General features: G+C 38.5%; 1 protein-coding gene across 1 annotated transcript in view; it reads right to left on the bottom strand.

Moving 5' to 3' along the window:
* Window positions 1-17,246, bottom strand: part of LOC148360810 (alpha-1,6-mannosylglycoprotein 6-beta-N-acetylglucosaminyltransferase B-like) — a 155,913-nt gene that overhangs the window by 68,656 nt on the left and 70,011 nt on the right. The window contains exons 6-7 of the mRNA XM_088341707.1: window positions 16,361-16,543; window positions 11,872-12,036 (exon numbers count right to left, since the gene is read on the bottom strand). Of these exons, the coding sequence (XP_088197833.1) occupies window positions 11,872-12,036; window positions 16,361-16,543 (348 nt within the window). The remainder of the gene's footprint in view (window positions 1-11,871; window positions 12,037-16,360; window positions 16,544-17,246) is intronic.

Genomic DNA, 17,246 nt, shown 5'->3' with positions numbered 1-17,246 from the left:
GAGCGAAGGCTCCAGACCGGAAGATAGGGCGAAATTAAATCTGATATGACGTAGCAAGTCCATGCATGATTTTGTATACTACCAACAGAACCTTAAAATCACATCTTAAGCTAACAGGGAGCCAACGCAGGTTAGCTAAAATCAGGGTCACGTGGTACGAATGATACGTGCAAATTACCGCTCTCTCGTTGAAAAAACCTCGTGTACTGGTTGAGTTCTTTGGGATATTTTGAAATTAACTTCTAATCAGTATGTTTGTGTCATTGTAATCCTATGCAGTCCTTTGAGACATTTTTGAGGGCTATACAAATAAATGCGACTTGACTTGACAACCAGTTATTTTACAAATGCATATCAAAATGGTAGCTCCCATTTTCAAAAAGGTAGGTGACCACACTGTTACAGAGGTTTGAAATTTACATGTAAAACCATATCAATTTTGAACTTTAAACTGAAGTGTCTATTGTGTCAATGTGGCCGTTTTGGATGTGAATCTCTCAGAAATTTGGTCTAGTGAAAATAACTTGTTTTTATATTCCTAAATACAAAAACAATCTTTCTCACACGCACACACATAAAACAACGTTTCAATAATCAGTCTAATTATATCTCTTGTACGTTTATCAATCTTATATTATTTTATTGTGAAGTCGTGCTCATGTGTGTAATGTTTTCACTGACGTGTAATAAACGTCTTTTTCTCTTTCAACCAACATGGAGGCTGTGAGTACTTTTGCTCCTGGTAACACGATTTAGTTTTTAACAATATATGTATTTTATCTGTGTAAATAGAGCTACCAAAGAGTCTTAATAATGACTATCTCTGACAATTGAAAACTTCACTATGCTAGCTCGAATTTTATGCATGTACCATACAAGTACGAGACATCTCTTATTTGTATGCAATGTGGCTGTGTGTGCGCATATGTAGCAGTTGTCAGGCAGCGACAAGAGTCCAGCTGGCATCGAAAAAAACCCTTGAATTTAATAAGCCAGCTCTATCAGCTCACGCTCCATAAAAAAGGATAAGTGAAATTTGATTACAGTTACGGCGGCAGATGGTTAGAGTGACAACCCGTGGCAGTGACGCCAAGCTTGGCTGCAATGCCGCCCGCCACGTGGTACGAAGTAGTAACGTCTACTAAAAACATGAAAATTTAAACTTGCATCCCAGGCAAGGGAACCACTTCTGTCATAATGTGGAATCCACAACATAGGTAAAGCTTGTATATTGGCTCCGTGGAGGGATTTGATTTATAATTAAGTTTAAAGTGTGTGAGATTGTGAGTATCATTTGCATTAGATTTAAAATGTCTTCGCTTCTATATTTTTCTGTGTTACTCGAGCTTTGTATATCTGTTTTAGTATTAGTACAAGCTCTTCCAACTAAGTACTCCTACCGATGCCTTGGTAAAAAATAACAAGACATTTAATGTTTTTTTGACAAAATGACCCATTCAATGCCAGCCACATTTCTCAAATTAAACGTTTTTGCAAAGTCCTACAGACAACTAACTTCCATTGCAATACAAAAATGGAGCCCACTAAACAAAATACCCAACTGTCTTCTTTCACCAGGCAAAAAAACTACATCTTTAATTTTTTTAGTCAAGTCATGTTTATTTGTGACGGCCTTAATCACAAGGGTTCTCGGACCACAGACTATTGAAAACTACATACTAAATATGTTCTGAATTACCACAAATATTCAGAACATATTTAAAAATCGGGAGGGTAGCTATGAGTTAAGTGGGATAAATAACTTCAATATCTTAAATGTAAGAACAACATTGAAAAGTTTCTGTATTTCTATAGCCGGTGTCAATCTATGGAACAATGTACCGTAATTTCCGAACAATAAGCCGCTACTTTCTTCCCAAACGTTCAACCCTGCTGCCTATTCAGTGATGCTGCCAATTTAAGTAATTTTTCTAACGGCCTCCAGCGGCGCTCGAGTACAAAAGGTAAGATTTAGACCGGTGGAATACATGCGCCGAGGAAGACTGCAACTTCTTGGCTTGACTACCGGCGAGAAATCTTTCACTAAAACTGGCCGCATGCGAAAGGCAACTTTTTCGCAAGTCTGCCAATGGATCCTGACAGTGTGGGGCAGCATCAAAAAATCCACCATCACCAATGGGTTCAGAAAAGCCGGTCTGCTGCGTGACGGAGAGGAGGGCACAGAATCAGGAGTGGATGGGAGCGTGGGACGACGTCTATAAAACAAAGTTTCTTTCCGACACTGAGGAAGACGACTTTGACGGCTTCAGTTCTAAGGAGGAAGATGAGGACGGTTTACTGTGATTTTTACAAGGACGGTATGTTTTTTTAACAGACCCCTTTACTGTGTTGCGAGCGTGTTGCGAGCGTGTTGCTAGTGTGTTGCTACCATTAACTGCCCTGTCACGGGCACCGTTTGGGATGAAAGTTATATTATTATTAAAGCTTTGAAAACTCTCTCGGTGTACTGTCTTTCTTTGTAAATATGTGTAACCATGTATAATATGTATTTGCAACTGTATATTTTTGTAATGTATTTATTTTAAACACTTATTCTGATATGTTTTGCACGGGCGAATAAAAAAGGGGCATAACAAACGCGGGATGATGGGAAGTGGGGTAAAGGTGAGACCTGTTGACGTGGCGGACAATAGTGGATATATATTTTTCCCACCCTTACCTTTGGCATTATACACTTTTTTCCTTGGATTACTTTCAACGGGACCCGGACACTGCAGGTCTGCATCAAACCTTAAGTACCGGTATCATTTTCCGTTCATTTTGCCGGCTGTGATTTTTGGACTGTGTACTTTAATGTAGGACATTCAGTTTCAATCGCAGGACTTAAAGTCGGGTTTGGGTAAATTTTGTGTTTGTGTTACATTTTTTAATGTGGGCGCATGCGGCTTATATACAGGTGCGGCTTGCGTAAGTACAAAATCGGTTTTCCTCTTAAAATGTGGTGGGTGCGGCATATAATCAGGTGCGCTCTATAGTCTGAAATTCACGGTATGTGAGGACCTGAAGCAAATTACAAATATCCATCAGTTCAAGAAAATGTACCAAAATATGATACTTAGCGGTTACAAAGGAGTATGAAGATGAAAAATTGCTGGGGAATTGATTGATGTGTGTATATATGTAATATATCTCATATATTAAAATGTGGGTATGTGTATATTTAAATATGTGTATTTGAATAGGTTTGCATATATATTTATCCATGTGAAAGTATATATATGGGATTGTATGAGTTTATACACATGTAGGATTGTATACTTTTATATGCTTGTATGGCGGTGTTTATATGTACATATATTAATATTTGTTTGATTTTTGGAAAAGGGTGAGAGCTAATAACCTATGCTCCTTCCCACTCCTTTTTGAATATGCCTTCTGTTTTCTATTACCTCATTTTGTGGTTTATGTGGCTTCCTCATTTTTATTTTTTTTCCATTTCGACATGTTTTTATTTACCGAAATGTTTTGACAATGATCAGGAAGACTTGCACTTCTTGTGATGCATATTCAGAATAAATAAATGACAACAACAACAGCCCCCGATTTAAAACCTACATGAGGGCGAGGTAAAACTCAAAAACCTCAACATTAGGAATATGAAGAAACCTTGAGAAGGGACCGCACATGGAGTAATGCCCCAGGATGAGCAGGCTGCAGTGGATGTTGCAATAACAGTAAAATGAAAAAAATGTAAAATAATGAAAGTATGATGTAAAATAAAAAACAAAATACCACTCTCAAACAGGAAGTCAGTTTTCTGGACCATCCAAGAGTGGATACAAAAACGAAAAAATGTCTTTTCACATCCGTGGCACTGAATGAGCTAAGTAATTACATTGTTTAGTGGACAATCTTAATTTTAGCAATGCACTATTCAATGTATAGTGTTAAATTCCCCAATAGATGACATACACATATTTTACCAAGGTCACTCCGTCTTCTAAAATCAGCATTTTTTAGGAAATATTTCTATTTATCCCAGGCGAAATCCTCTAAAGCACTTTGATTAATCCCGCTTTTTCCATTTTGGAAACGTATTATTCCGCATAATATGCACTTAGGTCAGCAAAATCTCTGAAGATCAGACTCAAAGATACAAAACATAATCAGCTTTCCATGGACGCTTTAAGGTCACTTAAAAAGAAACTGCAGACCCACTGAAGCTGTTTTTGGCAATTATACCAGTTTGTTTTTTAAACTTGTTCCCTCTTAGGGTCAAATTGATTCTGTTCTGAAATAAAGCAACAAAACAGATAGTTGCATTTAAAATACTCTATAATGAACTGCAAGTTGACCCTGGCTTTCAATAACATTTCCATTATACACATGTCAAAAGTTTCTCCTAGACACTTTTCACAGTAAACCCGCCCCCATAAAGGCTTTTCCATTTGCTACTTTTCATTCACTAGAAGTATAATATAAAACAGACGGGGAAATAGAAAGGTATTCAATTCGTATTTTTTAACTTTTTTTTAATTCTAGCACAAGAGAAATCAGTATAATAACTAACTTTAACTACATAGGTAATCAACAATTTTAATTTGATGCAAAAAAGAATCTTCGCATTTCAAAAAAAAAATGAAACTTCCCAAATCAGATGTGTCAATTCTCAGTATTTCCGATATAAATTCTCTATCCCATCCAATCATATCATGAATGCAATGCCGTTTTTTAGGTCTGTGATTTAGGGGCGGCAGTGGCTCAGGAGGTAGAGCGCTTGTCTTAGGATCAAGAGATCTCAGTTCGAATCCCGGCTCCTCCGTGTTACATGTTGAAGTGTCCTTGGGTAAGACACTGAACCCCTAATACCCCCAATAAGCAGGTTAGCGCCTTACATGGCTGCACGGCCGCTATTGGGAAATGAGAAGCACAATGTAAAGCGCTTTGGGAAGTCTTGACTTGAAAAGTGCTATATAAATGCAGAACATTTCATTTCATTTAATTTAGAAATACATTTTTGCTTCAATTTTTACTGTTTTCTTAGATCTAATTTTGTTTGGGTTAGAATAAATACTAAAAACACTGGATAGATAGATACTTTATTCATCCCCGTAGGGAAATTCACACTTCCAGCAGTCTCCTTGTGTTGAAAAATAAAAACAAAATAAAGATATAGAATACAAAAATACCCAATATAATGTTTTGCTATAGAGTATTTAAATAGTGCTGCGGAAATACGCATGTGGGGGTGCGGTTTAATGTGGGCATTTACTCCCCAGGGTGGAGTTAAAGAGCCTCATGGCATGAGGAATAAATGATCTCCTCAGTCTGTCCGTCGAACAAGACTGTGATAACAGTCCGTCGCTGAAGCTGCTCTTATGTTTGGAGATGATGCTGTGTAGTGGATGTAATGAATTGTCCATGATTGACCGCAGCTTGTTCAGTGCCTCTGGTCATAAGGTAGAAATAATTATAATAATAATAATTTCCTTTGTATTGTCATTCTTTGTAACAATGTACACAGAACGAAATGTCGATACACCTGACCCGTTGTAGCGAGCCGATGCAGCCGCAGCCAACAGAGGGCGCCACCATTTTACCAATAAGGTATGACTCGGCCGAGGCGCGAACCAGCGACCTCCCAGTCTCAAAGCGGGCACACTACCGGAGCATTTCATAATTTTGCTGTCCATCTTTATTCATTATTCTTAGAAAAAAAATCTACAAAGGGAACACTAGTGTATGTAGTTGTTTCACGAGTTTCATTTTATAATTGTGAGGAAGCCTTCCCAAATACTTTCAAGAAAAATGTATAGAGGCAGATGTTTTTTGATAATTTTTAAATTGTTCAAATATATTTTTATCTTATGTAACTAAAGTTAAATAAATGGAAAAGTATTACATTTAGAACGTTTATCAGATATGATAAACTTCAGTATATTTTCATGTTATTCTCTTAGTTTTCTCAAAATATTGCTTTTAATGGTTGGTTAGTTGGATCCCTTGACCACTAGGGTTGTAGGGGAACCATTTGCTGTGGTGTGTCTTGGGCAAGTACAGCCTGGTGGCACACCATCCCTCTCCAACAAATGTCTCCACTTGTTCTCAAACCAGGACCTTACATGTGTTAGGCGATTGTGCTAACCACTATAGCTTGAAATGCTTACAATGAGCTAAATTATCAGTGAAACTTACTTATTTTTACTTATTCCAATTTGTAAATGGTAAATGGTCTGCATTTCTATAGCGCTTTTGGAGTCGCTCACAGAGCTCTTTACTATGTGCTTCACACCTACCCATTCACACTCACTCACACACTGATAGCAGCATCAGCCAAGCATGGGGACATTAGGTGGCCCACCCAAGGACACTTCGACATATAACAAAGAGGAGCCGGGAATCAAACCTGCGACCTCTTGATCCCAAGACGAGCGCTTTACCTCCTGAGCTGCTGCCGCCCCAAATTCACTTTTAGCAGGGTGAACTCAGAAGACACACTGCGCTTTTAACATCTTTGAGCCAATCTATATAGAATGCGAGGAGTAAATGAGCTTTAGATCGAGCCTTGATCCATCGACAAAAAAAGTTAAGCTAAGTCAATCGCATGAGAAAAGTTCCAGGTCAGATTTAATTGCAACGGACCATCATTGCATGTTTCAGAGTGGCTGGGAGGAAGAATTAATTCATTAGCTACTTCATTATCTTCAACACTTCTCAGACTGGGGAAAGTCAAAGTATGAGGGTGAAGGAAAGGTCCGTTTTTTACGAAAAAAACGGGTAATCTCACAATTGTAGAGGTGAGCCTTGCAAGAATTCCTTCTCTTATACATCGGCACTATCATGCAATTAATATACAAAATCTGTCTAGTTCGAAATATCTCTCATCTCATCAGCTACACCGCTTATCCTCAGTAGGGTCGCGGGGGTGCTGGAGCCCATCCCAGCAATCATCGGGCAGTGGGCAGGGGACACACTGAACTGGTTGCCAGCCAATCACAGGGCACACGGGGACGGACAACTCACTCGCTCATTCCACCGAGGGACAAATTTGGACCGGCCAATTCACCTGAAATGCATGTTTTTGGAATGTGGGAGGAAACCGGAGTGCCCAGAGGAAACCCACGCAAGCACGGGGAGAACATACAAACTCTGCACAGGAAGTCTGGAGCTGGATTTAAACCCACGCAGGAGGTTCCCAAGACATGAACTGTGCCGCACATGCGCTAACCACTGCCCCGCCGTGCTGCCTAGTTCGAAATATAAAATGCGTTGATAAAATGAGATTAAATAAGGTAATCCTTTATTTGTCCCACAATGTGGAAATTTCTTTTGTTACAGCAGTAAGACAATGAGTAATTAATAACGGCTTACACATATCTACAGTAATAAGACAAAAGGACATCACACCATTAGTACTACCTAAATGAGATCACACTATTTTGCAGACCTAAAGGACCAAATTGGCCACAATTGGAACTGCTTTACCATGTTTGCACAATGTTTAATCAGTGGGTAGGTTACCGCTGAACACAATTGCATAACAATGGTGGCAAAGGGGATTGAACCGGAGAGTTTAAGGGACATTGTTCTATTTTCTTTATTAATTATCCATTATCCGTTATCGGTCAGTTCATAATACGCTACAAAGCCAAGGAGCCGGGACTCTTACTCTCAGCCAAAAGGCCAAGCTAAGGTCCTAGCCTTAAAGCCTTGCTGCATCAGGGGGGGGGGGGGGGGGGCGGGTGCGGCGGGGGGGGTTTAAGGGTTATTTATCTATCTTCGTTATTCATTAATCATTATCCGTTATCGGTCAGTTCATAATACGCTACAAAGCCTATGAGCCGGGACACTTACTCTCAGCCGGCGCCGGATACTACACACAATTTCAAAAGGGATATAGACAACAAATAAAAAGGCATAAGCTCTTCTCTCATTATCACACTAGTTTCAGTCAGGGTAGCAGATATGTTAGAGAAATGAGAAAACACAGAAATTACAATTTTTTCTCAACTCAAACTAAACATTGCAAGTTAAATACATGCAGCCATGCATTTATTCCTAAGTTTCAGGATGACTGAATTACCTCCCACAATGCCTTTATCCTCATTTAGTCCAGAAGTACCAAATTACTTCCCACAATGCTTCCCTCTTCATGCAGTTCAGAATCTCGTTCACTTTGTAAAAATTTTGCAAGTGGGCGATACAATACTATATTTCAGGACCTCTTTAATAACTGACAATAATAACAGTAACAACTTGGTACCTTGACTAAAAAAATAGTGTGATGATGAGATAAAAACAAATACCTGTTCATGTGTTGTCTGTATCCTAGTGGCCTAGAGGATAGGATGAGGCGCACTCCACGTTAGGATCCAGGTTCGATTCTCATTGCGTCCAATGTTATGCAAATATGATCAGTGATATCGTCCGACTGATCAATCAAGGTACTATCTGGTTCTTTTTTATTTTTTGTGCAACTGTAGCTCTAACTGTACTCTATTTACTCCATGTGCTATTACAGTCTGCTGATCCTTACATATTAAAAGAAAATACCCCCAAAAAATTTTGGCGGTTGCACCCTAAATTCTGGAGCGCCTTACAGTGTGAAAAATATAATCTCTTAACATTGGGGCGGGAGTAGCTCAGGAGGTAGAGCGATCATCTTAGGATTAAGGGTTCCCTGTTTGAATCCCGGCTTGTCCGTGTTACATGTCGAAGTGTCCTTGGGTAAGACACTGAACCCCCAATACCCCCAATAAGCAGGTTAGCGCCTTACATGGCTGCACAGATCACGGCCGCTATTGGGAAATGTGAAGCACAATGTAAAGCGCTTTGGGAAGTCATTGACTTGAAAAGCGCTATATAAATGCAGATCATTTCAGATCATTTCATTTCATTATGGATTTAAGCATCAAGTTTAAGTAAGAAGCAGCAAATAGATTTTATACAACAGCCCAAGGATCAACCATTTTTTGTCTAGCAGGCCCTTTTGCACCCTGCCACCTCCTATCAAACAAATTCTCCCTTCCAGTTACTGTGACGAAGCGCCCATGACAGCATAGGCAGACTCGCTCCAACACGACAGCATCTGCTTGTGAGATGGCAAGGCGTTTAGGCTCTTCAGGCAGCCATGATGGCGTGCGGCAAAAAAAAAAAAAAAAAAAAGAAAGGTGCACGACAACAAAAAAACATCAATCACAGCGACAGGCAACGATGGTCGCACTTGTTAACTAACTTTAGAAAGAGATTGAGGTTCAGAGAGATGCAAAAATGAAGGCGAAGTCGTCCGCGGTGTATGCTGGGATTTATATACCGGCGTTTTATTTCCTAACCAATGTGTCAATCATCATTTGAATCAGTCACTTTTGGCTAAAGTTATTCGGAGGTAAAGGGGGCGGATCCTTTTTATCATTTACAGGCTCGCATAGGCTAAAGGGGCGAAACAAAGCCTGCAATTGGCCGAAAAAGATGAATGTGAATCACAGGTTGGGTTGCACTACGGCATAGAGAAAACATGTTTTACTATTCTGTATTTGTAAATATTTTACTCTCCTGGATTTAGTACACTCACATTATTAAGAAGACCATGGTTACATGAAGGCTGCAAGAGAACTTAGGTGAGCTATGCGGATTTATATTTTCCCGGTATCTCGTTTTAGAACGATCTTGATATTTGTGATGAGTCTATTTTTAAACTAAATTCAATTCAAAGTGTTTATTGTCATATGCACAGTAAAGAACCCCGTTTCCCTGCACAATAAAATTCTTACTTTGCTGTCCACACAGTTGCCAGCAATAAATAAAATGGAAACTAAGAAATGTTTGTTTGGTGCCATCGTACGGACACCGCATCCGCACGTGTCTACGACACGTATTTGCTTCTTTGCAAGCTAAGCTAATGTTAAGGGGGTAATAGGTTTGACTGAACTATCTGACTGTTTTGTCGACGTTCCTATTGTAGCGCCTTATAATCCGGTGCGCCTAATGTATGGAAAATATAGGACCAAAAACTATTTTTTGGGGGTGCGCCCTATAACCCGGTGCGCCTTATAGTGCGGAAAATACGGTACATTAAATTGGAAATATAGTGTTGCAGAAAGTTTAGGGTCTTCATTAAAAAAAAAACAAAAAAAAAAACAACAAAAAAAAACGGATTCCTGGATTTAACCCGCCTTCAAATGACTCCGCACGTGTTATGGGTTTAACGAGTTTTTAATGAAGGCAGCAGGTACAAAGTCTTCGCAGCCTCGCCCCCTCTCTCTCTGCTCCATTCAATCGTTTTTAATCCACTTTCTACTGCACTCTTTTTTTTTTTTTTAACGACCATCCATCCTCCTTCCCCTCTTTTCTATTCTGGCACGAGTACAGCTCGGCGTCTTCTGCCATAATCCCAATCACCATCATTATCATCACCATCAGCATCATTCGTGACCTTCTTTCATCTCATTGCTCATCTGTCTTGAAGCCCTTTTGAAAGCACTGGCATATGAAATGTCATAGGAGCCAAAATTAGATCATTTTACTATTATATTTTTTTTAACTTCTTAGCCTCAGAAGATCTGATTTTAGTTGAGAGAAACAATGTCAGGAAGATATGAAACCCGATTGTATTGTAATGCTGCCTGGACATCTGATGCTCTTTTAGAAATGGTAACTTGGGGGACTTATCTTTCTTTTAGACCAGTTATGATCTGAGAAAAATGTTGGCTCAAGGTTTTTTTTTTCTTTTCTTTTTTATTCTCTGTAATTAAATCTTGGGAAACAAAATGATAGAGTAACACCTCGTTTTATCAATTTAAACCAAAGAACAAACTCAATTTACAGGCCCAAGCATATGTTTAACAAATAAAATAATTGAGCCTTATAAACATGGTTTTAACTTTACTTCTGTTATTGTTATGTACAAATGAATTCTGTACAATCAAATTATAATTAAAAAAAGAATCTTGCTGCTATATTGCACAGCTGTATTGATTCAGGACACGATCCACTTTACCTCAGATTAGATTTTGTCGCCATCATATACATTTTATTGGAAAACAAAAAGTACTTTACTTAGTAGACTTCTTTTTCTTTTCCTTTTTTTTTTTTTACAAATAACTTCTGTACTGTCAAGTATTGCTACTATTGATTGTTTATCTGAAATATACGATTCCTGGGCAATAGTGCAGATGATGCAGCTTTCTATGGAAACCTGATTTAGACAAAAATCTCAATGTGCCCAAAAAAGTGAATTATGCACCTATGTTATTAGTGTGGGGATATATTGTCGTTAATAATCAAAGATGAATTCTGAAAGGTTCAAAACTCTACACTTTACCCTATTATATGTTTGTTTGCCATCATGTGGACGGTATTGGGAAAAAGAAAAATATGGCATAAAAATGCTTTTACCTCCTTTACCATGTGGATAAGTCCACGATTGTTGGCGATAGAAAGCATCCCCATCTGCCTTTTGGTGCTTTGGTCGGTCCAAAGTGTTTTGTTATCATCATAGCTTTTAGAGAAACTCAACGTTGAAAATATTTGCGTGTAAGTAATGCAGGTCAGTCAGGCTGTTTTACGTATGGGTACAACTCAGACTGCAACATAAGTCAGGCACAGGCAGACATTGGCAGAAAAGGGGCAGTGTGACCATTTGGCCAACCAGAATGCAGAACACACTGCATGAAAAACTGCAAAGTATCAAAACCACAAAAGTGAGCCGCAATACAGCGAGGTATTACTGTAATGGTGTGAAAGGCATCAAGGCGATAGTGAGGACAGGACTAAGATAAGCCTCAGCTTTTTTCCAGTCGTTTTGACTGGGCAACACATGTTTTCTTTACCACTGACACAAGAGAGGCTCTTCTCTTTTGATCAATATAACAAACATGTGCAGTCACAGATCTCATTGATCCTCTTTGCTACCTTCTTCTGGTCCCTCCACCGGTGATCCAGCTTTGCGTCGAGGCGGTTGGCAGCTGTCGCCCACTGTTGTGCAAGACGACGGATTCTACGCTTCATGAAGCTTAGAGACTCCTTGCCGGCACCAATCTGGTCGAGGAGCATGGAGAGATCCGTGCGGAAGGCAGCCTGGAAGAAAAGATGAAAAGGAGGCAGTCAACACGAGTTAGATTATTAGACCCAGTCAAGTAGAACAAGTGCCTTTTGTTTTACTAGTCATTTCAATTGTATATTTACCGTAGATTAAAAACGAGCACCTCAGAACGTGAGAAGTTCTGTATATGAGTTCTTTTTGCAAAGAAAATGTTGCTTGCTATATGTCGGAAATCCAAGCAGTCCCAGAGGCAAACACTAATAACCGCTCACCGCGCGTTAGTCATTACTGCCTCAGCATCAGCTCATTCAGTTTGCGCATTCAAACTACTACAGACAAAAAATAATGAAAAAAATTGTGTTAAGATTTTGTGTGTTCATGTTCACTTACAGTTACAGTAACTTTAATTTTAAGTGTACAGCAACTACTTACATGTCACCAACGGTCTCTAAATCTCATAAACGACAGCCTCTAGCAATTGTTACCCTTGTTATTGATCGCAAATAGTCCTCATTAAGGGATAAAGCACCTTAAAAACACAACGTGGCACCCATTTACTGACAGCAAGACAGACTGTAAAATACAGCGACAATATTAGCAATCTACAATGACGTTGTCGTTTGCTACCAGAGATAGAGACAATACTAATTCGAGCCAAAATGGGCAAGGAGTAAAAAAGAAAAAAGATCCCGTAGAAGTGGAAGTAGATGATGTGGGGAAAACGGGTATGCGATCTCCTCCTTGTATATTTTCGTAATATCTATATTATATATTAAAAGTGTTGCAAGGCTTCCTAATTATTGTCAAACAGATTCTCTAAGAAAAAAAAACATGCAAAATGGAAAAAAAACGAATTAGCAGGCTACATAAACCAGAAAACAAAGGAAGAGAAAATACATTGCATATTCACAAAGGAGTGAGCAAAAGCATAGCTTATTAGTTCCCACCACTTTTCATAACAAAAACAAATATATATATATATCTATTAACACATACATATACATACATACACATATACACCAACATACATACATATACACATGCTAAATATATGCATTTGCACTCAAACAATCCTAAATGCATACCTACACAGACACATATATATTCATTTATGTATACACATATATAATTGTTTCATCTGAGAAAATTTGCTAATTAAACAAGCAACTCAGACTACGAGCACGATCCCGAAACCAAATAAGCTCGTATGAAGAGGTACCAATGTATATGAATATAATATATTTGTGAGCTTCAACCTTTACCTTACAATTCAAGAGCCTCCCATTTCAGTCATTCAGTGAGCTGGCCTTGGCACTATGTGCACTTCAAATTAAGAAACAAGTATGCAATGTACACAATAGGAGTCCAAATGACAAGGGTGAACAGCACCAATGACCTCTGACTCAGCCATGAGGAAAAGTAGAGCGGATGATGGATGGGCGAGGCGTGTGTAATTAGTAGACTTTGTATAGGGTCAGATGAAAGTGAACCACTGAGAAGTAATGGGGACAGACCACTAAAGCTCTTTTGAGCATGAAGCATGTTCACCCCCCTCTTGTTTACAGTCCCGAGATTGATGACGTCTCAACTTTCCTTTTCTGCCACCTTGTTAATAAGTTGTAACGACCATAACAATGCTATTACCGCGGAGAAAGCGTATCAGCCAAGCAAACTGCTTGCTATTTAATATATTTGAATCCAGACAGTAGCCAAAAACAGACTAAACAAGCCAGCACTATTTTTCATCATAACAATATGGCCAGCGGCTCTTACAAGAACTTACACACACAGAAAAGGGATTAGAAAATAGCAAACATCTAAGAAAGCAAAATGTTTTATTCATTCCCAAACAAACTTGAATTTTCTCTTTTACCTCACATGCTGCAATAATTGGAGTTCACAATCTTACGGCTACCACGGAACATTTGCTCGTGGACCCTAAAAAGTAAAGTCTTCCACATACAAAATTAAACGTGACGGTCGTGAACTGTGCTCAGAGATACAATAACAGAGAATGAAGAATCCGCAAAGTGCCTTTGATGTTTTTTTTTTCTGAGGGGATTGTTACCATGTTAAATTTAGCTGCGGAATAAAATCAGTCTCTTGAAGCGGGCGACAGTGTTGAACCTCCATCTAACATCAAAGATCTTGAATCTTTTTGACTCAAAGAGCCATAAATGGATTTCATTTTTTCAGCAAGAGCCACACCATATATGTTGAGACAAAATTAGACAAAGCTGTTAATCCTCATCCCTAGACAAAAGCAAATTCTTCAGTGCATTTTATTTTACCATGTGACTTTTGATGATTTCACAAAATATATGAAATAATAATAATGACAGCGCCTGTGTCTCATTTCAACCAATTTCTCTCTCTCCTGCAGTGACTTAAGATCATTGAAGTTAATTTTGACCGTCATTTTGTCATGAATAACAGTTTCAAAATAAAGTAAAAGCGGAGTTCTTTGGTGAACATGTCACAAAATACTTCAACTGAGAAGGATACGGATGCATTTACCTTCAGCTATGTGACATGGTTACAATTCTTGACAATCGAGTGGTTTTTATTAGTCTCCCACTTTTTAAAGATGAAAATCTTTGTCATCTTTGAAATCTACAAACACTAGTCTTGAAAGCACACAAGCACATCATTGATCATGTTTTTTTTTTATAAATTGTGCAAACTACACGCTTGAAAACATATCCAAGACATGGTAAAATGCGGATGTCGCACTTGCATACATTGTGATTCATCTCATTGTCTATAAACACAGAAAAAAAACAGAATGAGATTTATTTTTACCCAGAGGTGGGTAGTAACAGAGTACATGGACTCCAATACATTTACTTGAATAAGTTTTGGGAAATATTGTATTTCTAGGAGTATTTTTGAATCCCAATACTTTTACTTTTACTTGAGTACATTTGTGAGGAAAAAAAAAATGGTACTTTTACTAAACTTGGCAACTTTGAAGTCGTTACTTCGTTACTTAAAAACATGCCCTCTACGTAAGTACGCGTCTGTCTGTCTCTGCTAAGGCTCAATAATTTTGATGGAGAACTCCGCCAGGCCCTGCCGTGTTTAACCAATCAAATGTAGCAGCTTCCTCACATGACCATATTCAACTTAATTGTTTACGGATGAAACAGCTCAAAAATGTCACTTAGCAATACTGTTTATGAAAACACAGACGAGGAGGAGCACCACTGGCCTCACATCAAAAGGCTGTTCCCCTTAAAAAGAATGCAAAACACCAGCTACAATATGCATTGTCTCCTTTTTTTGAGTTTATGGGCTAGCTTGAGGTTCTGCTTGCAGAGTCTGTTAAGATCAGTAGGTTATTGGGGCTTTAAATGTGCTGCTTGGTGTCACATGTGCTTAATTAATTAATTTGATTTATACTATTTTTATTTTACTGTTCATTAAAGCACTTGAATTTACGTTGACTATTTCAATCTACTTTTAAAATAAATGTATTTTTTTGGTTGATTGGACTTTGCTAATCTGTTGTTATACAAAAAAATCAATAAATATGACATTGCTATAGTTACTCAGTACTGTAGTATTTTTTTTCAACGGGTACCTTTTTTACTTTGACTCAAGTAAGTATTTGGATGACGACTTTTACTTCTACTTGAGTAGTATTATTCCAAAGTATCAGTACTTTTACTTGAGTAAAATTTTTGGCTACTCTATCTACCTCTGTTTTGCCAGACTTAAGGGTAGAAAAGTGCAGCAGCGTTCCTACTGCTAGTGGTAGGAACATAGTATTGCATTCCTGTTCCCAGTTAAAATAGTGTGTTTTATTTCCGAGGCAGATGTACTAATAAAAAGTGCCACTGCCGGCTCGTGAGCCATTCGCTTATTTCTATGCAACGGTGTATATTCTCGAAAAACAGTTGGGTAAAAAACAAACCCAGTTTGAGTCAAAGTAGACAACCTCAATACTTGGGGTTGATCCTGTAATACAATGCGGTTAAGTCAAATCAACCCAAGAAAAAAAAGATTAATGTTTTAGTTTTTGTAAAAGATAATTCTGCACAAAAGAGTATTTTTGTTTAAAATAACACCTCATAAGATGCGTTGGCTTTATACTTAACACTGTGGGTCATTTTGTTTAGAAAAATCGGTTGTGATGTGTCAAATAACCCAGAAAAAATGGTCCTATTGATCCAAGTATTGGGTTGGTCCCATTTCTCCCTAAGTGTTTTTAAAGTGGATAATTGAGAGTCACAACACCTTGTTGGCTGATTTTAGGCAGCAAGAGAAAATGCACAACAGCATTATTCTTAATCAACAGATATTGTTCTTAAGATTCGGATCTATCATAAAAAAAACACATTTTATTGATATACTCACAGGCCTCTTAGAGCCCTTAGCCTGATGGACATACTGGGGGCTAGGCTGGCTGCTTTGGTTCCTCCAGACCAGCGGGGGGCAGAACCACTCTACTTCACTCAGGTAGATGAGGAAGGAGCAGTCGGAACCATCGACGCCATAGAAAGCATAGCAGGGATCAGAAGTCCAGCGTGCACGCATCCACTAAAGAAACACACAATTAGCTAACAAACATTTAAGACAAATCTGAGGGCAACAATACTATTCCTGATAAAATATATTTCTATATAATAATAATAATAATAATAATAATTTCCTTGTATTGTCATTCTGTGTAACAATGTACACAGAACGAAATGTCGATTGCACCTGACCCGTTGTAGCGAGCCGATGCAGCCGCAGCCAACAGAGGGCGCCGCCGACCACTTTTTAAGTCTTAGGAATGACTCGGCCGGGGCGCGAACCACCGACCTCCCAGGCATATAACACGCTCCCTTATTTTTTTCTAATTCAGAAATTGGTATAAAATTGTTTCCCTTTTTCTCAGCTCAAACTTTGCAGAATCAAATTCAGGTAGTGGTAGTGAGAGCACCGTAATCTAACCACTGGACCACTGGTAAAATAGAAAAGGCAGTTGGTTTTATCTCATTATCACTCTATTCTAAGTCACAGTACTAGAGACGAATGTTAATTATGTTGTGCATTTCATGTGTTACAATGACAATAAATTATATTTAATTCTTACACATTCATGGTCATACATATGTAATGTACAACAAAAATGAACACGGATCAGGAGGTTTTTGTGCTGCTACTGGTAACCATGGAAACCAGTTCAGTTTTATTTGGGGGAGCGAACTCCAACACAAAACGGCCAGGGGAGGATGGATGCTGCCAGGTTACACTT

This window comes from Urocampus carinirostris, chromosome 8, assembly GCF_059441175.1.
Source record: "Urocampus carinirostris isolate Australia breed hairy pipefish chromosome 8, RoL_Ucar_1.0, whole genome shotgun sequence".
Taxonomy (NCBI): domain Eukaryota; kingdom Metazoa; phylum Chordata; class Actinopteri; order Syngnathiformes; family Syngnathidae; genus Urocampus; species Urocampus carinirostris.
Note: the sequence above shows the minus strand (reverse complement) of the source record. Positions and strands in the feature narration are given on the sequence as shown.